Here is a 23,478-nt window from a genome sequence, read left to right on the forward strand (position 1 = left end):
CTTTAAGGTAAGGGGTGGGAAGTTCAAGGGGGATATTAGAGGAAGGTTTTTTACTCAGAGAGTGGTTGGTGCGTGGAATGCACTGCCTGAGTCAGTGGCGGAGGCAGATTCACTAGTGAAGTTTAAGAGACTACTAGACAGGTATATGGAGGAATTTAAGGTGGGGGCTTATATGGGAGGCAGGGTTTCAGGGTCGGTACAACATTGTGGGCTGAAGGGCCTGTACTGTGCTGTACTATTCTATGTTCTATGTTTAAATTGTCTCTCTTCAGGTCCAGTACTGAAATCTCCAACAATTATCGTGACATTGACTTTCTGAGATGCCTTTTCTATCTCTTGCTAAATTTGCAATCCACAACACGACTGCAGTTTGTAGGCCCGTATACAACTGTTATTAGTGTCCTTTTACCCTTGCCATTTCTTAATGCAACCCATAGAGACTCCACAATCCTATGCAATCTCTTTCCAATGATTTAATTTTATTTCTTGTACACAGGGCCACACCACTTGCTTTGCCTACTAACCTATCTTTCTGATACACCGTATATCCTTGACCGTTCAGCTCCCAATGGCAGCCATCCTTTAGCCAAGTTTCAGAGAGGGCCACAATGTCATATTTGCCAGTCTGTAGCTGGATTTCAAGATCGTCCATTTTATTCCCTACGTTGCATTCAAATACAACAGTCTCAGTCCAGTATTTGTTGCTTTCTGTTTTATTTGTACCACGCCTCCGTTGCCCTGTAATTCATGCCAGTGGCTTTGATTAAGCTTTATCTCCTGCCCGTTCTTTCTATAATCTCTGTTGCACACTATATTTGATTTATTTCTGTTTTCCCCTTCCTCAACCCAATCACTCTGGTTCCCCCCTGCCAAATTGGTTTAAACCCTCACTAACAGCTTTATTAAATGTGCCCGCTAGGATATTGGACTCTTTGGGTTCAGGTGTAACCTGACCTTTTTGTACCGGTCGTACCTCCCCCAGAAGAGACCCCAATGATCCAGGAATCTGAAGCCCTGCCCCCTACACAAGTATCTCAGCCACACATTAATACACCTGATGATGCTATTCTTACATGGCTAGCACGTGGTACAGGCAGCAATCCTAGATTACTACCCCAGAGGTCCACAGGGGTCTGTGTTGGCAACGTTTCTGTTTGCGTTCTATGTCAATGCATCGGATAACAGTATTGATGGCCTTGTGGCCAAATTTACGAATGAGGTCAAATATTGAAAGGCCTGGATAGAGAGGTCGTGGAGGGCTATAGTATCTGGTTATCACAATGTCATAACTTACAACTTAAATATACAAACGATAGGCTTGCTCCCCAGCTTGAGATTCTAAATTGGAGAATGGTGCTTTATTCACAAAATCCTCACAGCCCACAGTGACTGTACACTGGTCCCAGCAGTGGAACCTGCCACTGCAGCCCCACAGTGCACCATGTACTGATTGCAAAGCTACGAGATTGCATGTGAATAGCCTCCCCTCCCCAAACTCCACTGTTTCTGCATCATCGGCAGACTGGGACATCTCACATCTCGCTGCCTCCGCCGGGCCATTAAACTGTGAACAACTGTGGTCAGGGACTGATCTCTGGGGAACTCCAAACGTTACACCCTTCCAGTCTGAAAATGACCCACTCATCCAGCCACACACTAACGGCAGTTTATCAATCTCCAACAAAAAAGTCTAATCACCTACTCCTGAGGTTCAATACCATGGCTGACTCTGAGTTTACCATCGTTAAATGCCAGGATGGACTTAATAATCAGAAAGTCTCTTGTCACAGCCGTGTAAATACAATGTGATGTTAGTGGGTGTTTGGGCGCACATTCAGAATGCGAAGGAGACAGACAAACTGAGCCAAGTCACAGACTGACGAAGGGGAAGAATGATCCATTTTAATACAGAGAGGGAAGCAGAGAGTTTGATATTGTGCCTGATGCTGGAACTGGTGCCAGTGAGAAGATGAAGTCTTGTTCCTCCAAATTGTTTTGAGCTGTGACAGTGTTTATATCAGAAGGCACCATGGAGACTAAAATTATCTGAGTTGAAATGTTGGAATGCCGCTGATCCTTGAATGTGGAGGTGGAGATGCTGGAGAAGACAGCCCCCCACTCGCTACAAGGAGAGCCCGATCACGTGTCCATGTCCGTCATCTGATTGGATACATCGCCATGATGTTGACACAACCAACGCCTCTCATCATTCTATACACCTGCATGAATTTCCTGCATGGTTTCTCTAGACTGAATAAGACAGTGAGCTCACTGTGGTTTTGACCTTCTTCAGGGCTCTGGACGAAGTTGGTTAAACTCCTTCTTCCCCACTCTTTTCAACATTTTTGGTCATTTTCACCAATTTCCCGTGCCTCAGACAGCTGGGTTGTTGTATTGTACCTCTAAGGTCTGACAGCAGACTAGCAAGAATCTTCGATGGAACAGAGTCAGAAACCAAAGATTGCCAGCCTGAGTCAGGGCTTTGGGATTCCAAGAGAGATGGGATCTGGAGTTTATGAGGAGGAGGAAGAGGAATCAGACCAGTAGGACATGGCCACAAATGAAAGATCAGAAACATTTGTTAATTGGTTGACCGAAAAAAAGGGTGGTTAATTTCTGCAAATTACTGGTGGAAATCAACAGATCAGGCAACAAATGTGAAGAGGAACAAATATAAGTTTAGGCACAGCCCCTTCAGCATGCCTAGACTGTGTACTCCTCTGCTTAGTTGTTGCCTGACCTGCTGTGTTCCTCCAAAATGTTGTGTGTGTGCGTCTCTGTATTACCAGCAACTGCAGAATCTCTTGTGTTTCAAATCAGAATTTGTAAGAGGATTGTACTTTGGCATTAGATACACATTGATATTGAGTATATTGTTTATGGGAGCCGCTTTCTGCGTTAAAACAGCTGCAGAATTTTTTTAATGGTAACCTAATTACCTTTGAAGCCCTGCGTTAAATATTCCGCTTTTGATTAAGCAACGATCAAATGCGCAGGCGTCATGGTCGACGTCAGCGGATATTCCGCATTCGCGCAAGAGACTGAAGGCCTCCGCAGCAGGGTGACAGGTAAGGAGTGGGAGCTGGGGTGGTGGTAGCTTCTCTGAGCGCGAGTTTTGACCACCGACTGAGGGACAATTGCTGTGAACTCCTGACAATGTCACCCACAACCCCGTTATAGTCCTGTTCTCTTCCCACGACCCGTACACGGGCCCCGGGGAGCTTCCGGCTGATGAGGGAATGGGAACCGATGGATCTCTCAGACAGAGCTGAGCTCCAGCTGTCTAAATGCAAGGATTGGGAACTCGGAGAAAGGGAACAAAATCTTTTACATCACCAGTTAAGAAAATCACCTTTGTTCTGCCTCCAATCACAAACAAGACATAATCTGCAGATATTGAAAATTCAAGCAACACACACAAAATGCTGGAGGAACTCAGCATTAATACTCTTTTGCATAAATGCTGCCTGGCCTGCTGAGTTCCTGGCCTCCAGCATTTTGTGTGTGTTGCTTCTTCTACATCCTCTTGTGCTGGACTTTTCTACCCGTGAGAACATGTTTTGACCCATTCTCTCTGGTACGTAATGACATCAAACACATTTGCCCTGGGCAACAAGTAGCTTTCACATCACAAATGTGCCAGACTCCAATGAGGCTACGTCCTCACTACGCTGGATAATTTTGAAAACGAAGCTTTTTGTTTTCGTTTTGACACTCCATCCACACTGAAACGGTGTTTTCATCCCCCGAAAACGGAGCTTTTCTGAAACATTCTCCAGAGTGTGTAAATTTCAAAATGATTGTTCGGCGTTGCAGTGTGGACGGGGTAAACAGAGATGTCTGAAAACACAGTCATGACAACACCACAACAACAATGCTTTTTCTGCTTCTGCTTGGTACTGCGCAAGCACTGCCGGGCGGCTGTTATAACGCGCAATCGGTGTGAACAGCGTGAGAGTTAAATTGTAAAGTGAGCTTTTTTGACTAGATCCCCTAAATTGATTTGAGTCTATCTTTAAAAATATTAATGTCAGAAATACTGCGCAGGTCTGGCGGCAGAAGATTCCACTCTCTTGTTGATCTTGGGTAGAGGACGGCTTCATGCGTGTGTTGTTTACTTTATTGTCTACGTTAATAGCTTGTTTGGAGTTAAACATCTCCACGTTCTCCACTGCTTTGCCGACTTTGTAGTTGTTTGTAACTCGCAGAAACAGCTCGACTTCATTGTCTGTCTAAACGAAGAAGTCCGGTCTGATTTTTCCCGCGGAGGTTTTCTTTGTATTCCTCGAAGACATTGTTGAAAACTTTGTTTCGCTGTTCTTGTTGGTACTCTAGTTTTTGACCAATGGAAATAGCACAACGCCACCGCTGAAACGTAAATATTATACCGTTTCCCCTTCGCTTGTTTTCTGTGGATGTGTCTGCGTATGCCTAGTAGAAGTAGATTCGCCCATATATGCGTTTTAGTGTGGACAGAAATATTTTGAAAAATGCGTGGTGTGGACGCCTGTCATTTTTACTCGAAACCGTGTTTTCAAAATTATCTGGTCTAGTGTGGACGTAGCCTGAGACAGACTACTGCCCTTACCTACATATTCATTGGTGATTGCCATCAATGAGTTCACCACCATCAGTCACATGGGGGAGGTTTCAGGGGAAATATTTATGTACAATATAGAAACTGGTGTTCCCTGTGTGTATTGTGGCAATGCAAAAGTTGCTTGAGAATTTACAAGTGGGAATAATTGGAGTGGTATTTGGAAATCTGACTTTTTAAAGCGTCATTTAGCAAGCAAACCACATGGACGGTGTGCAAAAGCTCTGGTGAGAAAATCTTTCATAACCCATTACAGGCCTGCTACATAGGTTGTGTGAAAGTGCAGATGAACTCGGATTGAACCCAGAGGAGATTGAAGTTCTTATCGACAGTGATTTGCTAGCTGTTAAAATGAAGACCTCTCTATATAAACTTCACTGTACACATGTTGTCACTGGGTAAAGGAATGCACAGTACAAGATTTATGTGTGCACTGGTCATTACAAATTAGAGGGGACATTGGTGGGAAGGTGGGGAGACCTCCAGTGTCCCTGATGCCCTCACCTACAAGATGTGCATCCAGCTGCAGCTTGTAACCCTGCACTTTAAGGAGTTGGAACTTGAAATGGATGAATTCTGGATCATCCAGGTGTTAGAGGGGGTGATATATATGACATGAAGAGAGGTTTAGACTCAAGGTGCAGGACACAGGAAACTGGGTGAGAGTCAGGAAGGGGAATGAGGTTAAATAGCCATTGCAAAGTACTCTTGTGGCCAACCCCCACAACAACAGGTAGACCGCTTTAGAAACTGTTGGGGGGATTACCTGGCAGAGGAAATTCAAAGGGGTGATAGGGGATTCCTTAGTTAGGGGAACAGAACAAGAGGGAACTAATATTGTAGTGATAAGGCTTGTTAGTGCTAGTGTGCGGAGAGGGGGGTGATGTGGTTAAAGTAAGTTTTTGTGGGAATGGGAGCCAGAATGACAGAACAGATAGTGGAGAGGATGATATGAATTGAATTGACTTTATTACATACATCCTTCATATACATGAGGAGTAGAAATCTTCACGTCAGGTCTCTGTCTAAATGTGCAATGTGTAATTTATAATAAATAGTTTGCACCTAGGACAGTCAATATAACATAGAAATTCAATTGTATCAGCATGAATTAATCAGTCTGATGGCCTGGTAGAAGATGATGTCCCAGAGTCTGTTGGTCCTTTTGCTGTGGTAGAGTTTCCTGGATGGTAGCAGCAGGAACAGTTTGTGGTTGTGGTGAATTGGGTCCCCAAAATCCTTTGGGAACATTTTACACACCTGTCTCTGGAAATGTCCTGAATAGTGGGAATTCACATCTACAGATGTTCTGGGCTGTCTGCACCACTCTCTGCAGGTTCCTGTGATTAAGGGTAGTACAGTTCCCATACCAGGCAGTGATGCAGCCAGTCAGGATGCTCTCAATTGTGTCCCTGTAGAAAGTTCTTAGGATTTGGGGCCCCATACCAAACTTCTTCAACCATCTGAGGTGAAAGAGGTGCTGCTGTGCTCTTTTCACAACACAGCTGGTATGTACAGACCATGTGAGATCCTTGGTGATGTTTATGCCGAGGAATTTAAAGCTGTTCACCCTCTCAACCCCAGATCCATTGATGTCAATATGGGTTAGCCTGTCTCCATTCCTCCTGTCGTCCACAATCAGCTCCTTTGCTTTTGTGACAATGAGGGAGAGGTTGTTTTCTTGACACCAGTCAGATGTTGTTCAGACCTCAGATAGAGTCAGCAATCAAATGGTTGAGCATGGTGCGATGAATGTGCTGAGCTGTTTATATCACAATGCAAGAAGCATCGTAGGAAAGCCAGATGAGCTCAGGACAGGGAATTATGATATTATAGCCAGTATTGGGAATTGGTTGCACCCAACAGCCTGAGGGATTTAGAGGAACAAATTTGTAGAGAGATTGCAGACCATGCTAAGAAACAAAGTTTGATTCAGTAAGTGATTATAACTTTCCATATATTGACTGAGACTCCCATACTGTAAAAAGACTAGATGGGGTACAGTTTGTCAAATGTGCCCTAAATCAGTACGTAGAATTCCTGATGTAAAAGTGTGCAATACGCTGTTCGGAAATGATCCAGGGCTGGTGACAGAAATTAGTGATCATAATGCCATGAAATTCAAAGTAAATATGGAAAAAGAGAGGTCTGGACCACGGGTTGAGATTCTAAATTGGAGAAAGGTCAATTTTGGTGATATCAGAAAGGATCTGACAAGTTTGATTTGGGACGGGCTGTTTTCTGTCAAAGGAGTACTTGGTAAGTGGGAGGCTTTCAGAAGTGAATTTTTGAGGGTGCGGTGTTTGTATGTGCCTGCCAAAATAAAAGTTGAAAGGTAACCGGTGCAGGGAACCTTGGTTTTCAAGAGAAATTGTGGCCCGGAATATTTTCTTCCTCTAAATGCCTCAGACTGTTGGGTGCTACCAAGACTCATTAATGACTACAATATAATTCCACGCCCTGAGCTCATCTGACCTTTATTTTAGTCGTCTTCTGTTGGTTTCTAAAAGTTTCCCCACAGTTTTTGCTGAATTGTTTGCCCTCTCGTTGGCTTTTATGTTGGCTTTGGCTTCTCATTTCTGCCACAGTTCTGTCCTCCTGCCTATCCACTGCTTTCACTTCTTTGGGATGTATCTATCACTCAGCTCCCGAATTGCTCCCATTGCTGCTCCGTTGTCACTCTTACCTTTCCCTTCCAAACAAGTTTGGCCAGCTTCTCTGTCATGGAAACATGGGGAACGTTCAGTACAGAAACAGGCTATTTGGCCCATCTAGTCAATGCCAAAAAAGCATTTAAGCTGTCCAATACAACTACCTGCACTGGCACCATCGCCCTCCATACCCCTACTATCCAGGCTCCCATCCAAACCTCTTTGAAATGATGAAACCGAGCTCATATTCATCACTTGTGCTGGCATCTCATTTCTCATTCCACATTCTCACGACCATTTCAGTAAAGAGCTTTTCCAAATGTTTCCATTAAATTTTCACCTTCCCCACTTACCCATGACCTCTGGTTGTCATCCCATCCAACCTCAGTGGAAAAAGCTGCTTGCATTTACCCTATCTATACCCTCATAATTTTGTATACTTCTAACAAATCCTCAAAGCAATGTATAATTTCCTTGTTTATGTTTAGAGCCTTTTTTAGTTGTATAAGATGATGAGGAGCATTGATCGTGTGGATAGCCAGAGGTTTTTTCCCAGGGCTGAAATGGTTAACACGTGAGGGCACAGTTTTAAGGTGCTTGGAAATAGATACCGAGGGGGTGTCAGGGGTAAGTTTTTTACACAGAGAGTGGTGGGTGTGTGGAATGCACTGCCGGCTATTTGTGTGAGAGTGTTTCAGTTACTGTGGGGCCAGGAACCCATGCAGCTCAGTGGGAACAGGGAATAATACCAATGGAGAGAGTCAAACTGAGCCAGGTCACAGATTGGAGATGGCAGAAATGCCCCATTCTTATAGAGACAGGAAGAGCATAAGAGAATTTGATGGTCATTCCAGATACCAGCACTGTGCCCAGTTAGAAGATGATTTCTCTCTCCATCTTGGGTTGAATTTCACTGTAACAGTGTGATTCCAGATCACACCTTGACAACTCAAGTGATCTCATCTGAAATGTTGTCCTTCACCCACTGATGGATTTTGTAAATCTTCTTACAGGTTAAAAATGACAAGGAATTTGTCTACAGGGATCTTGAACACAACACACCAGTTTTGCTGTCTGTCTCCAGATATTTAAGACGTGAAGCAAGGGATTCACTCGATCATCCTTCCTGCTCAGACTGTGGGGAGGGATTCACTCGATCATCTGACTGACTGACACACCCGACATTTTACTCAGGGGGAAACCCATTCAGAGAGTGGGAATGGATTCACTCGGTCATTTCAACTGAAGGTACATCAGCAAGTTCACACTGGGACAAGGCCATTTACCTGTTCTGTGGGTGAGAACTGATTCAGTCGGTTTTCCCACCTGTGGACACACCAGTCAGTTCACACTGGGCAGAGGCTGGTCATGTGCTGAATTTGTGGGGAAGGATTCATTCGGTCATCTGACCTAATGGCTCACCAGCGAGTTCACATTGGGGAGCGGCCGTTCACCTGCTTGAACTGTGGGAAGGGATTCACTCGGTCATCAACCCTAATGGCTCACCAACGAGTTCACACTGGCGAGAGGCCGTTCACCTGCTTAGTCTGTGGGAAGGGATTCACTTTGTCATCTCATCTACTGAGACACCAGTCAGTTCACACCGGAGAGTGGCCATTCACCTGCTTAGACTGTGGGAAGGGATTCACTGAATCATCTCAACTGAAGGTACATCAGCGAGTTCACACCGGAGAATTCACTTGCTCAGACTGTGGGAAGGGATTCACTTCGTCATCTCAGCTGACGGTACATCAGCAAATTCACACTGGGGAGAGGCCGTTCACCTGCTCAGACTGTGGGAAGGGATTCACTTGCTCATCTAAACTGAAGGTACATCAGCTAGTTCACACTGGAGAGAGGCCGTTCACCTGCTCAGACTGTGGGAAGGGATTCACTCGGTTATCTCAACTGAAGGAACATCAGAGAGTTCACACTGGGGAGAGGCCATTCGCCTGCTCAGACTGTGGGAAGGGATTCACTCGGTCATCTGAACTGAAGGTACATCAGCGAGTTCACACTGGGGAGAGGCCATTCACCTGCTCAGACTGTGGGAAGGGATTCACTCAGTCATCCCAACTGAAGGTACACCAGCGAGTTCACACTGGGGAGAGGCCGTTCACCTGCTCAGACTGTGGGAAGGGATTCACTTCGTCATCTCAACTGAAGGTACATCAGCGTGTTCACACTGGGGAGAGGCCATTCACCTGCTCAGACTGTGGGAAGGGATTCACACAGTTAGCTAGCCTGCAAGCACACCAGTCGATTCACACTGGGGAGTGGTCGTTCACCTGCTCAGACTGTGGGAAGGGATTCACTCGGTCATCTCAACTGAAGGAACATCAGCAAGTTCACACTGGAGAGAAATCTTTCATCTGCTCAGACTGTGGGAAGGGATTCACTCGGTCATCCACCCTCATGGCACACCAGCGAGTTCACACTGGGGAGAGGCCGTTCATCTGCTCGGACTGTGGGAAGGGATTCACTTGCTCATCCCAACTGAAGGTACATCAGCGAGTTCACACTGGGGAGAGGCCGTTCACCTGCTCAGACTGTGGGAAGGGATTCACTTTGTCATTTCCATTCCTGAGACACCAGTCAGTTCACACTGGGGAGTGGCCATTCACCTGCTCAGTCTGTGGGAAGGGATTCACTTTGTCATCTCACCTACTGAGACACCAGTCAGTTCACACCGGGGAGTGGCCATTCACCTGCTCAGACTGTGGGAAGGGATTCACTAAGTTATGTCAACTGAAGGTACATCAGTGAGTTCACACTGGGGAGAGGCCATTTACTTGCTCAGAATGTGGGAAGGGATTCACTCGGTCATCCCAACTACTGGCACACCAGTAAGTTCACACTGGGTAGAGGCCGATCTCCTGCTCAGACTTTGGGAAGAGATTCACTCAGCCAAATCAACCAAATATGCATCATTGAGTTCACATTGGGGAGAGGCCGTTCACCTGCTGTGAATGTGGGAAGCGATTTACTCAGTCATCTAACTTATCTAACTCTCACTTCAGCTAGCAGCTTAATATAGGGGGTGATAGCCCCCAGCCTGGCCAAACTTAAGAAATCTCATTTGGGTGGAAGCTGCGTGATGTGTCCCCTGTTACAAATCAGTACTCCGAACTTACAAACAGTACACAAAATGTGATTAAATGATTGACTTTTATAATTCTTACTTTGAGGATTTGGTTAGAGAAGTTAACAAAAAAAAGAAAAGGGGCCCACTCTCTCCATTTGCATCTTCTTATCTCTCCCCAGCAAAAGACCGCGAAAATCTCTCTTCCAGACTCACAAGAAAGAACAACATTTCTCTTATTGGATAGCCCCGCATTCCAAAACCCTTTTATCTCTAGTTGTAACCTAAACATTTTCATTTTAAAATCTTTTTATTAATATATAATCTTCTACAGAAATTCAACAAATTAGTATATATATAAAATTAATAAAGTTGAAGAAAAACATATATGCTAATGAAAAAAAAATTATAAAAGAAAAAGAAGGAAAAAAGAGACCCCCAGCTAACTAAAAAAAAACCCACTAACTATAAAACAAAAAAAAAGAGAGAAAAAAACCATTAGGAACCAACTCCCTGAGCGATACATCTTAGAATCATTTATATATATATATATGAATGCAATTACATGTTGGTTTGAAAATGAACTACCCTGAATATGATGCGGAACTATTCCAAATAGAAGACAATGTATTAGGTTGTAAATTAATTTTCAAAGCTTTAGAAATTGTAGAAACTAAAGATTTCCAAAAAGATTTCAATGAGGGACATGACCAGAACATGTGTGACAAAGTAGCTACTTCATTTTTGCACCTATCACAGTAATTATCTATATTAGCAAATACTTTGGATAGCCTCTCCTCTGTTAAATAATAGTGGTGAACAATTTTAAAGTGAATTAAACAATGATTGGCACATATTGAAGAAGAATTAACCATTTTCAAAACCCACGACCAGTCTTCATTAACAAAAGTCATATTAAGTTCTCTCTCCCAATCTTGTTTAATCTTCAGTGAGAGGTTATCTTTTTGTAGTAAGAATAAATTATAAATTCTGCCAATGGAACCTCTCACTAAGGGATTCATATTCAAAATAGTGTCCAACAAATCAGATTCTTTTATATATGGAAACGTAGAAATATACTTCTGTAAAAAATGTCTGACCTGTAAATATTGCAAGAAATGTGTGTCAGAGAGAGAATATTTACTAACTAACTCTTCAAAAGACATCAATCGACCATCACTAAATAAATCTGCAAAAGAACAAATCCCCTTATTTCTCCATAAAAGAAAGATGGGATCAGTAATTCAAGGTTTAAATAACAAATTTCAAAATACAGGACTAGACAATTTAAATTGTTTGAAATTAAAAGAATTGCGAAACTGAAACCAAATCCGTAAGGACTGTTTAATAACGGTAGAAATTTAAATTAGAAATTTTAGCAAGTTGTGAAGGTAACGGAGCTCCTAATAGTGAAGTTAAATAAAATTGATTAATAGTTGATTAATAGCTTTAAATTCTACATCAATCCAAGCTGGTTTTTGGTTCTTATCAAGTCAATATAACCAAAAACATAATTGTCGAATATTAACAGCCCAATAATACAATCTTAAATTAGGTAGCGCTAGTCCACCTTTTTTAGATTTTTGTAAATGAAACTTATTAACTCTTGGTTTTTTATTATTCCAAATAAAGGACGAAATACTAGAATCTATTTGATCAAAAATTTTTTAGTTAGAAAGATAGATATATTTTGAAAAATATATAAAAATCTAGGTTAAATCATCATTTTCACAGCATGACCTATTAAAGAAAGTGTAAGAGGATTCCATCTGGAAAATAATTGTTTCACAGAGTCCAATAAAGGAACTACATTAGCTTTATAAAGATCTTTATATTTTTTTGTAATGATAATACCCAAATATTTAAAAGAATTCACGATTCTAAATGGTATGTCCTTGTATATAAAAACAGGAATATTTAAATGGAACAATTCACTTTAAATTAAGTTTATATCCTGAAAATTTTCCAAAATCATTCAATAATTCCAAAAGATTAGGAATAGACATGGCTGCTACAGGGAAACCATTACCTCAGCAGTGAAACATTGCTGAGAGGCCATTACATTAGCAGTGAAACTGTACAGCACGTTATACTTGTGACACACTGCCGGGTTCACACTGGGGAGAAAGTTTCAATAAGCTGCATGCTGGATATTTGTCCATCACCGTTGCTGAATGCAATTTCGAGAGTGACTGTTGGTGCTGAACTCTGCAATTATTGCTGCTGCTCACCACACCCAGTTCTGCACCCTGGTCACTGGGCATGGGAGGAGTTTCTTCTGCTGCATATTCACCTTTAATGGGACTGGAGTTTAATATTCTGGATTTGAGACAAATAAATGAGTTCTATTTTAACCTCTGTCTCCAGTACTTAGTGAATTTATAACACACCTAGTGTACAGTAGAGAGTCAACTCAGGCCGGCTGGACCCTGCCAGTGATTCTGTTCCACAACGGTCCTTTTAAATCCTCTCCTGTTGTTCCCCTCTCGCTCTCCCTGTGGTGATGGGATCCAAATAGTCACCACTCTGTGGGTGAAGAGGTTTCCCTTGAGTTTTCTGCAGACTGAAGAAGTCGAGCTGACTGCAGTTCTATCAGATGTTCTTTGCCCCTCAAGTCTGTGGGCTTGAGGAGGTTAACCTACTTATTCAGGGCTCATTTGCACATTATTGGTCATTTTCCCTGCTTCTAAAGGGCTGTTAGAAAACTCTACCATCCTCTAAAGATTGAAAGCAGAATGGGAAACCATTAGTTGGATGTTCAACGGAGCAGGGTCAGAAACCAGAGGCGGGTCTGCACAGGGCAGAGTTTGGGGCTCTGGACGATGGTCAAGTTAAGAACATATGATGAGAAGGGAATCAGCAGCGGGGCATGGTAACGAATGACAAGAGTAGCAACATGTGGAAGCTGATTGACAGAGAAAATAATTCCGTTCTCTGACTGATGACACAAACAATGCCGGTGGTGAGGTGCCCCATTGGTCGAGGAACGTGTGTGTGTGGGGAATGGTTACATCTATTCCTGCATGTCTATCCAGTAATATTATATCTGGATGGTTATTTTAGATTATCCTATCTGTAATAATGTATTGATCATTGTAAAAACTGTGAGGTTCTGCCCTAACTGGATCAGGCTTGAACTTATGGTGCCTTCATGAAGTTATGGTGGTCATTCATGAGTTTCTATTTTAAAGCAAGATTTTGGTGCATGATATTTGCCACTTGATTACTTACTTGCATAAGTGATCAGATTGAGTTAAACTGCTGCAGTTTCCTGGAATGTGTTGAATCGTGTCTGGTTTCTCTTGGCATCTTCTGCATTTATTGCCTTGTTTGTTTGTATTATATGTATTTTTGATTTTTTTTTCTTTTTGTTAAACATTAAGTATTTCTGCAAGGAACCCCTCTGTTTCTGGGAAGAGGTCTCCAACTCTCAGTCAGGTGCTCGATGCTTCCTTGTCACCATCTCGTCTGCTCAGATTGTTGGGATGTCTCCCATGGAGGGTCATACTCATTCCACTGATTAATGTTTTCTTCCACAGTGATGATTCATTTTTCTGAATTAGCCTCTCACTTAAGTTTTCTGGTCTGTATTTCTTATCACAATTGCATATACACACATGGAGTGCTGAATCCTGTTCATTTTTGATGAAAATATGTACTTAGAAGTTTTATCTGACTGTTGTGTGATTTTTTTTTCATGTGGTTATTCCTCTTCCTCCTCCTGTACATGGTAGTGTTAATCTAAGTGGGTCTGAGTGTAAATAGACTTTTCTAAAGTTGTCATTTCAGTTCTTATTTATCTTTGTAATTCTTACTGATTGAAATGGGACCAAGATATTTTCATTAAAAAAGTCAATGTCAATATTGATGAGAGTGTTTATTGCCTTTGTTGTATTTGTTATCCATTGAGCTCTGTTTGGCAGGTTTTTTTTTCGGCCTTGAACTGAATTTTGTCAAAGGTTTTCCTCATTTTCCACTACTTTCTATTGTCTTTGCTTGTTGATTTTCCAGATAGGAGGAGGAGAAGATGGTGACGCGACGCAGCTTGCGCGGCCACTCCCGTGAATGATATCTGTAATCTGTCAAGTAGGGTGCCTTGCACAATCCTGATTTGATGGAGACAGACATGAGAGAACAGAGGAACATCTGGAGAAACTTCTGAAATGCCTTTTTTGCTGCCACTGTTACTGTGTGGTCCTGAATCTCCGGAGGGGAATCCTCAGCTTTGCTTGTTGTTCGGCAGCCGGGATGGGGTCGAGGCGCTCAGCAGAGATGGTGCTTGGTGTCGAAAGGCTGGTCGGAGGCTCAAAGTTTTCGGACGGACTCAGGGTCGGCTGTGGTTGGGTGCTTCCAATGCATCGACAGTTGTCGGTGCCTGGAGGTTTATGGCAGAGAGAGTTTTTCCCTTCTGCCGCCTGCTATCAGGGACTCTCGGGAGTCGATCAGAACTTTGAGACTTTTTTTACCTTTCCCATGCTCTGCTCTTTATCAAATTATGGTATTGCTTTGCACTGCTGTAACTATATGTTATAATTATGTGGTCTTGTCAGTGTTAGTCTTTGGTTTGTCCTGTTTTTTTGTGATATCACTCTGGAGGAACATTGTATCATTTCTTAATGCATGTATGCATTTCTAAATGACTATAAACAGGGACTGAGTGTCCTCATAATCTAATCCAGCGGTCCCCAACCACCAGGCCGCGGACCGGTACCGGGCCACGAGGAAACGATATGATTTGGCAATATGAGTCAGCTGCACCTTTCCTTATTCCCTGTCGCACACTGTTGAGCTTGAACGCACGTGAGGTCATTATTCGCGCGTCATCCATGTCAGCGCGGAAAGAAGATCAACTCCTTGAGCTTGCAAATGACGGCGGACTGAAAAGTATGTGTGACATAACATCTCTGCCGGCATTCTGGATCAAAGTCAAGGTTGACTATCCTGAGATAGCCACGAATGCACTGAAAACGTTGCTTCCATTTCCAACGTATCTGTGCAATGAATGCAACAAAAACTAAATTGTGGAATAGACTGGACATAAGGAACCCAGGTCGAGTATCGCTGTCTCCCATCACCCCTCGATAGGACCGTCTTGTTTCAGGAAAACAAGCCCAGGGCTTCCACTGATTCAGTGATATTGGTGCGTTGCAATGATTTTATATGTTCATATGGGGAGAATATGTGCTGTGTGTTTAATATCCAAACGTTACTTAAAATGTTATGATGCTATTGACTTACTTATATAACCATATAACAATTACAGCATGGAAACAGGCCATCTCTGCCCTTCTAGTCCGTGCCGAACACTACTCTCTCTTAGTCCCACCGACCTGCACTCAGCCCATAACTCTCCATTCCTTTCCTGTCCATATAGCTATCGAATTTTTCGTTAAATGATAATATCGAACCTGCCTCTACCACTTGTAATGGAAGTTCATTCAACACTTACTTCAGCTCCCCTGATAATTAACTTATCACTATATTCATGCGAGGAAAATATGTGCTGTGTGTTTAATGTAAATTCATTAGAGAACCCTTTTAGAAACAAAATTGAGTGTATTAGCAATTTATCACCTATATTCTGGTCGTGATTAACACCTCCCTCCAGAATCGCCAAAAAGAATTTGCAGAGAGAATTTCGGCATGTACGCGCATGCGCACTGGTGCCCACGCAAGGCTTCATGGTCATTGTAGTCTTTCTCGGGGTAAACCCAACGTATTTGACTGCTACTCTTGTCTGTCCCACTCCTCCACCCCCCCCCCCGGATCCGCCGGTCCGCAGGAATATTGTCAATATTAAACCGGTCTGCAGTGCAAAAAAGGTTGGGGACCCCTGATCTAATCTAATCTAATCAAGAGTCCCAAAGAAGGGTCTTGGCCCAAAATGTTGATTCCCATCCGTAGATGCTGCCTGACATGCTGAGCTCCTCCAGCACTTTGTGTGTAGTTCTCTAGATTTCTAGCATCTGTAAGTCCTCTTGTTTCCCAGATACTTATATGTTTCTTGAAAGAACAAACTGGTAGTGGGATTGTGTGGCTCTGTTGGTAAAATATTAAATAAAATCATTAGAAAGAGGTGGCAAAGGGTTGGAAGGTATAGAATCTGTGGGTAGAATTAAGGGACAGCAAATGTAAAAAAAAATCCCTGATGGGAATAGAGACCTCCAAACAGTAGTAAGTATGTGGTCCACAAATTACAATGGGAGATAGAAAATGCGTGCCAAAAGGGCCATATTACAATAGGCATGGGGGATTATCATGCAGGTGATTAGGATGGTGTTGGTCTCAAGAGGAGGAATTCATAGAGTGCCTACAAGATGCTTTTTTAGAGCAGCTCATGGTTGAGCCCAGTTGGGGATCAGCTATTCTGGATTGGATGTCGTAACTGTCACTTAACTTCAAAGAACCCTTAGGGGCAAGTGATCTTAATATGATCAAATCCACCCTGACATTAGAGAAGGAGAAGCTAAAGTCAGATGTTGAATGAGGCATGAGAGAAGAATTGGTTTGAAAAGAACACAGGCAGGGATGAAAACAGAGCAGCAATGGCTGGAATTTCTGGAAGCAATTCGGAAGGCACAGGATCTATACATCACAAAGAGGAAGTAGTATTCTGAAGGTAAGGTGTCAAAGCCGTGGCTGATATGAGAAATCAAAGACAACATAAAAACCAAAGAGAGGGCATAGAGCAAAAAATTACTGGGAAGTTAGAGGATTGGGAAGCTTTTAAAAATCAACAGAATGCAACTAAAATAATTAAGGAAAAGATGGAATACATAGGTAAGCTAGCCAGTAATATTAAAGAGGATACCAAATTTTTCTTCAGGGACATCTTGTGTAAAAGAGAGGTGGAAGTGGATATCAAACCACTGGAAAATGATGCTGGAGAGGTAGTAATGGGTTGGGGGTGCAAAGTGATGAACTGAATAAGTATGGTACATCACTCTTCTCTGTGGAAGACCCTGCCAGGAATATGGAAGTCACAGATGTCAGTGGTCAGAATGTGTAAAGTTATATTACTCGGGGAGAAAGTTCTTGGGAAACACAAAGGTCTGAAGGTAAATAGGTCACCTGGACCAGATGATGAACACCCAGAGATCTGAAAGAGGTGGCTGAAGAGATGTGGAAACATTAGCAATGATCTTTTGAGAATCGTTAAGGAAATTATATCCTAAGAAGTCTTTTCCTTCACTACTCCCCCTCTCCTAGTTTCACCTATCACCTTCCATTTCTTCCACCTCTTTCACCCCCACACTTCTTCCACTGATGCCTCATCTTTTTTTCCCCCAGTCCTGATGTAGGGTCTCTGCCCGAAACGTCGACTGTTTACTATTTCCCATATATGGTGCCTGGCCTCCAAGGCTCCTCGAGCATTTTGTGTATGTGTTGCTTGATTTTCAAGCATCCACAGATTTTCTCCTGCTTTTGATAAAAGCAAAAACGGGGTTATATAATATAGTAAGAAAATAGTGAAGTTAGAGGATTGGAAAGCTTTTACATAACCAACAGGAGACAACTAAAAAAAAAACACACAGGAGAGACAAGATGATAAATTAAGGTAAGTGAGCCAATAATATCAAGTATCAAAAGTTGTTCAGATATATAAAAAGTAAAAGAGAGACAAGTTGATATTGTACCGTTGGAAGATGATGCTGGCAAGTTAGTAATAGAGCAAAGTAACAGCCGAATGTAATAAGTATTTTGTGTCAGTCTTCACTGTGTCAGAGAATTCCACAGATTCACTGCTCTCTGACTAAATAAAATCCTCCCTTAACTACTCTAAAAGGTCACTCCTCAGTTTCGAGGCTGTGCCCTCTAATGGTTACGCCCACCATATGAAAAGTCTCCTCTTCATCCACCCTATCTAGACCTTTCCACATTCGGTGGGTTTCAGTGAGATTTACCCCCCACCACCCGCATTTATTAAACGTGTCAGTGCAGGAGTACAGGCCTAAGGCTGGCAAACGCTTATCTTAACCCCTTCATTCTCATATCTTAACCCCTTCATTCCTGGAATCATCTTCTTGAACATCCATCGGACTCTATCCAATGACAACACACCTTTTCTGAGTTACGGGTCCGTGTCTTATAAAGTACCAGCATTATCTCCTTGCTTACATATTCTACTTCACTTTAAATAAATGCCAGCACTGCATTTGCCTTCTGTAACACAGGCTCAACCTGTAAATTAACCTTCTGGGTGTTGCCCAAGTACATTTCCTTCTGTACTTCTGTTGTTTGAACTTCCTCCCCAATCAGATAATAGTTCACTGTTGTTCCTTTTGCCAAAATGCATTATCGTCCATTTCCCAATATTGTATTCCATCTGCCACTTCTTTACCCATTCTTCAAATTTGTTTGTGTCCTACTGCCCTCATGCTGTGCATTGCTTCCTCAGCACTACCAACACCTCCACCTATCTATGTATCTTCCGCAAACCTTGCCACAAAGCCATCAATTTCATTATCCAAGTCATTGAGAAACAATGTGAAAAGTAGAGGACCAAATACTGACCCCCGAAGACCACTAGTCACTGCTAGCCAACCAGAAAAAGCCCCTTTCATTCCCACTCGCTGCCTCTTCGCTGTCAGCCATTCCTCTATCCATGCCAGTATTTCTAGCAGTCTCATCTGTGACACCTTATCAGAAGCCTTCTGAAAATCCAAGTAAATGATATCCACTGCCTCTCGTTTGTCCATCCTGCTTATTACTTCCTCGAAGAGCTCTATCAGATTTGTCAGGCAAGATATCCCTATACAGAAGTTATGCAGGCTTTGAGCTATTTTATCATTAGGCTCCCAGTACCGCAAAACCTCATCTGTTATAATAGACTCCAACACTTTCCCAGCCACTGAGGTTCGGCTAACTGGACTATAATATGCTTCCTTTTGCCTTCCTCCCTTCTTAAAGAGTGGAGTGACATTTGCAATCTTCCTGTCCTCAGGAACCATGCCACAATCAAGTGATCCTTGACAGGTCATCTGTTACCTCTTCAGCAAACTCTCTCAGGTCTCTGGGATATAGTCCATCTGGTCCAGGTGACTTATCCACTTTAAGAACCTGAGTTTGACTAGCACGTTTTCCTTCGTAATAGCAATGGCAATCACTCCTGTTCCCTGACACTCACGGACGTCTGGCACACTACTAATGTCTTCCACAGAAAAGATGGATGCAAATCAAGTTCATCTACCATCTCTTCCCCATTCCACCTCATGAGCGTCATTTTCCAGCAGTCCAATATAAACTCTCGCCTCCCTTTCACATTTTTTATAACTAGTTTATATTATTTTCTAGTTTGCCCTCATATTTCACCTTTCCCCTTCTTATAGCTTTTTTTTTAGTTACCTGTTGTTGGGTTTTAAAAGCTACCCAATTATCTAACTTCTACTCACTTTTGCTACCTTATATGCTTTTATACAGTCCTTAACTAACTTTGTCAGCCACGGTAGCCTAGCCCCGCCATTTGAGAAGTACTTCTGCGGGACATATCTATCCTGTATATTATGGACTATTCCCAGAAACATCAGCCATTTCTGCTCTGGCGTCATCCCCACCAGAATCCTTCTCCAATCCACCTGGGGAATCACCAAGTAGGCTCAACTGCTCTGAAAAGCCATTTCATGAGTATTCAATACATTCCCTTTCTTAGGATCTCACACCAATCTGACTTTCCCAATCCTCCTGCAGATTGAAGTCACCCACTACAATTGTGTCATTAAATTTATTACATAAATGCCAAACATTCAGGAGTATCTGGGGCAGAAGTGAGGATAAATGCGTTCACCAAGGAGAGAAGGTGTTTTGAAAGTTGAAAGGCCTAAAGGTAGATAAGACTCCTGGACCAGAAGGTGAACACCCCAGGGTTCAGAAAGAGGTAACTGAAGAGTCATGAAACACTACAACACAGGAAAATGCCATTCGGCCAATCTAGTCCATGCCAAAGCATTAATCTGGCAAGTTCCAACAACTTCCAACTGGACAATAGCCCTTCATATATATGCCTCTCATTCATGGACAAAAAAAAAAATCTGGAAGGTTGAAATCGTCCCTGCCATTTGCTCTGGCAGCTCGTTGTACACCATACCTGCCTCTGAATGAAGAAATCCCCCCTTAGTATTCTCTTAAAGTAATGAGTAATGATCTATCACCAATCACTAGATTTTGGAACGGTTCTGGAGGACAAGAAAGTTGCAAATCTCACTCCACTCTTTAAGAAGCGTGGGAGGCAGAAGAAAGAAAATTATAGGACAGTTATTCTGACTTCAGTTGTCAGGAAGATGTTATAGTGTATAAGCTAATCAATATTTGGGAATTAAAATCTCCCATCACGACAACTCTGTTTTTATTACAGGATTTGTTTCCCTATCTGCTCCTCGATATCCAGGTCGCTATTGGTCAGCCTATTAAAAAAACACCCAGTAAAGTTATTGACCCCTTCCTGTTCCTGTTCCTAACCTCCACCCACAGGGACTCCGTAGACAATCCCTCCATGGCGTCCACCGTTTCTGCAGCCATAACGCTATCTCTGATCAACATTGCCACGCTCCCACCTCTTTTGCCTCCCACCCTGTCCTTTCTGAAACATCTAAAACCCGACACTTGAAGTAACCATTCCTGTCCCTGATCCATCCAAGTCTCTGTAATGGCCACCACATCATATCATATACAGAATGAAACACACACCCTCACACTGTGCACTGCAGCAGAGACTGACAGATACTGAATGAATTACACACTATCACACTGTAGCAGAGACTGACAGATACAGAATGAAATCCACACTCTCACACTGTAACAGAGACGGACAGATATAGATTTAAATCACAGACTCTCACACTGTGGAACAGACCGACAGATATAGAATTAATCCTACACTCTCACACTGTAGCAGAGACTGACAGATACAGAGTTAATCCCACACTCTCGCACTGTAGCAGAGACTGACAGATACAGAATGAAAGTCACACTCTCACACTGCAGCAGAGACGGACAGACACAGAATAAAACCCACAGTCTCACACTGTAGCAGAGACTGGAATTTACAGAACTAATTCACTGAACCAGAGAGTGACACCTACAGAACCCCACACTCTCAGTCTGTACCAGGGACTGATTAAAATGATCCCCACACTCTCACATTACGCCGGAGACTGGTGGGTACAGAATGAACCACCCCTCTTCACACTGTACCGGCGACAACAAAGTGCAGAATGAAACACACACTCTCATATTATCCGACTGAATGTCTCCCGTTCATTGATTGTCTATGCACTGCTGACCTTCTCTACAACTAATCCGTATTTTATGTGAATTTCATGACAACACCCTCTTTATTTTTGGATTGAAACGTACTCTTTGTTCTCCCACCTCACTTTTTTTTATTCAAGCTGCTACCATTCTTTCAGCAGCATGGCCGTATGACAGTTTCAATGTAGTTTCTGTTTTTTACTGTCCCTTAATCTACTTGCAGTCTCAACTGTTAAATGTCTTTCTAATGCCTTCGGTATCGGGAGAGAAAGGCATGAACAGGGATATTGGCAAATAGTTTAATACGTGAACTGCCGAGAGATCAAGCGTGTGAGTGAGAGAAAGCGAGAGGGTGATTGATTGATTGATTGATTGATTTATTTATTTATACACATGGGGGGGAGGGAAAGAGAGAAAGAGATGAAGGAAGTGAGTGCGTGTGTGTGAGAGAGGGTGTGCGTCTGCGAGTGAAAGATGCAGAAAGTCTGTGTGTGTCTGTGCGTGTGTATCTGTGATGATAATGGTCTCTAATTTGAACTTATTTGGTGTGTGACCTGGTTTGGCTGTCCAGCGTCTATTTCCATCAGGACACTGCGGTGATAATCCCAAGTACACCAGTATTTTATGATAAAGCAGGAGATGAAGGCATTTGTTTACTGATTGAATCTATAAATAGGAGAAAATATCATGCCAGTATTTACACCAGAGTCAAACGTGTTGATTGCTGTGCTCATAACTCACAGGGCAGAGAATGGCAACCTTATCAGCCCATTGTATTCCTACAGACAATTGAACACCCCTGTATTTCAGCATCAAACTGTTCCTCAGGTGGATTCAACAGCGGCTGTCTCCATTACTTTACCGTTTCAGAATCCTGGCAGGAATCGGAAATTTTATTCATATTCTTTATAAGATATATAAGAGGTACTTCTCCACACAAACACTCATATAGTCACACACACACACACACACACACACACACACACACGCATACATATAGATACAGATACTACAGATGTGGAGAAGATAGCTTAAGAACTGAAGAAAACTGTGGACAGCTCTGAACATCAATAGACAATAGGTGCAGGAGTAGGCCATTCGACCCTTCGAGCCAGCACCGCCATTCACTGTGATCATGGCTGATCATCCACAATCAGTACCCCGTTCCTGCCTTCTCCCTATATCCCTTGACTCCACTATCTTTAAGAGCTCTATCTAACTCTCTCTTGAAAGCATCAGGAGAATTGGCCTCCACTGCCTTCTGAGGCAGAGCATTCCAATGATCTACAACTCTCTGGGTGAAAAAGTTTTTCCTCAACTCCATTCTAAATGGCCTACCCCTTATTCTTAAACTGTGGCTTTTGGATCTGGAATCCCCCAATGTTAGGAACATGTTTCTTGCCTCTAGCATGTCCAATCCCTTAATAATCTTACATGTTTCAATCAGATGCCCTCTCATCCTTCTAAATTTCAGTGTATACAAGCCCAGTCACCCCAATCTTTCAACATATGACAGTCCTGCCATCCTGGGAATTAACCTCGTTAACCTACGCTGCACTCTTTCAATAGCAAGAATGTCCTTCCTCAAATTTGGAGACCAAAATTGCACACAATACTCCAGGTGTGGTCTCACCAGGGCCTTGTACAATTGCAGAAGGACCTCTTTGCTCCTACACTCAACTCCCCTTGCTACGAAGGCCAACATGCCATCAGCTTTCTTCACTGCCTGCTGTACCTGCATGCTTACTTTCAGTGACTGATGAACAAGGACACTTAGATCTCGTTGTACTTCCCCTTTTCCTAACTTGACATCATTCAAGTAGTAATCTGCCTTCCTGTTCTTGCCACCAAAGTGGATAACCTCACATTTAGCCACATTAAATTGCATCTGCCCACTCACC

The 23,478-nt window shown here is 42.7% G+C and overlaps 1 protein-coding gene across 1 annotated transcript; it reads left to right on the forward strand.

Annotated features, from left to right (window-relative positions):
• The first annotated feature begins 3,014 nt into the window (after positions 1-3,014).
• Positions 3,015-14,176, forward strand: LOC134342107 (zinc finger protein 420-like). Its single transcript, XM_063040042.1, has 2 exons — positions 3,015-3,068; positions 8,262-14,176. The coding sequence occupies exon 2, from the start codon at positions 8,662-8,664 to the stop codon at positions 10,012-10,014; it is 1,353 nt and encodes a 450-aa protein (XP_062896112.1). The 5' UTR covers positions 3,015-3,068; positions 8,262-8,661; the 3' UTR covers positions 10,015-14,176.
• The last annotated feature ends 9,302 nt before the right edge of the window (positions 14,177-23,478 follow it).

The sequence above is a fragment of the Mobula hypostoma genome, unplaced genomic scaffold (assembly GCF_963921235.1).
Source record: "Mobula hypostoma unplaced genomic scaffold, sMobHyp1.1 scaffold_45, whole genome shotgun sequence".
Classification (NCBI taxonomy): Eukaryota; Metazoa; Chordata; class Chondrichthyes; order Myliobatiformes; family Myliobatidae; genus Mobula; species Mobula hypostoma.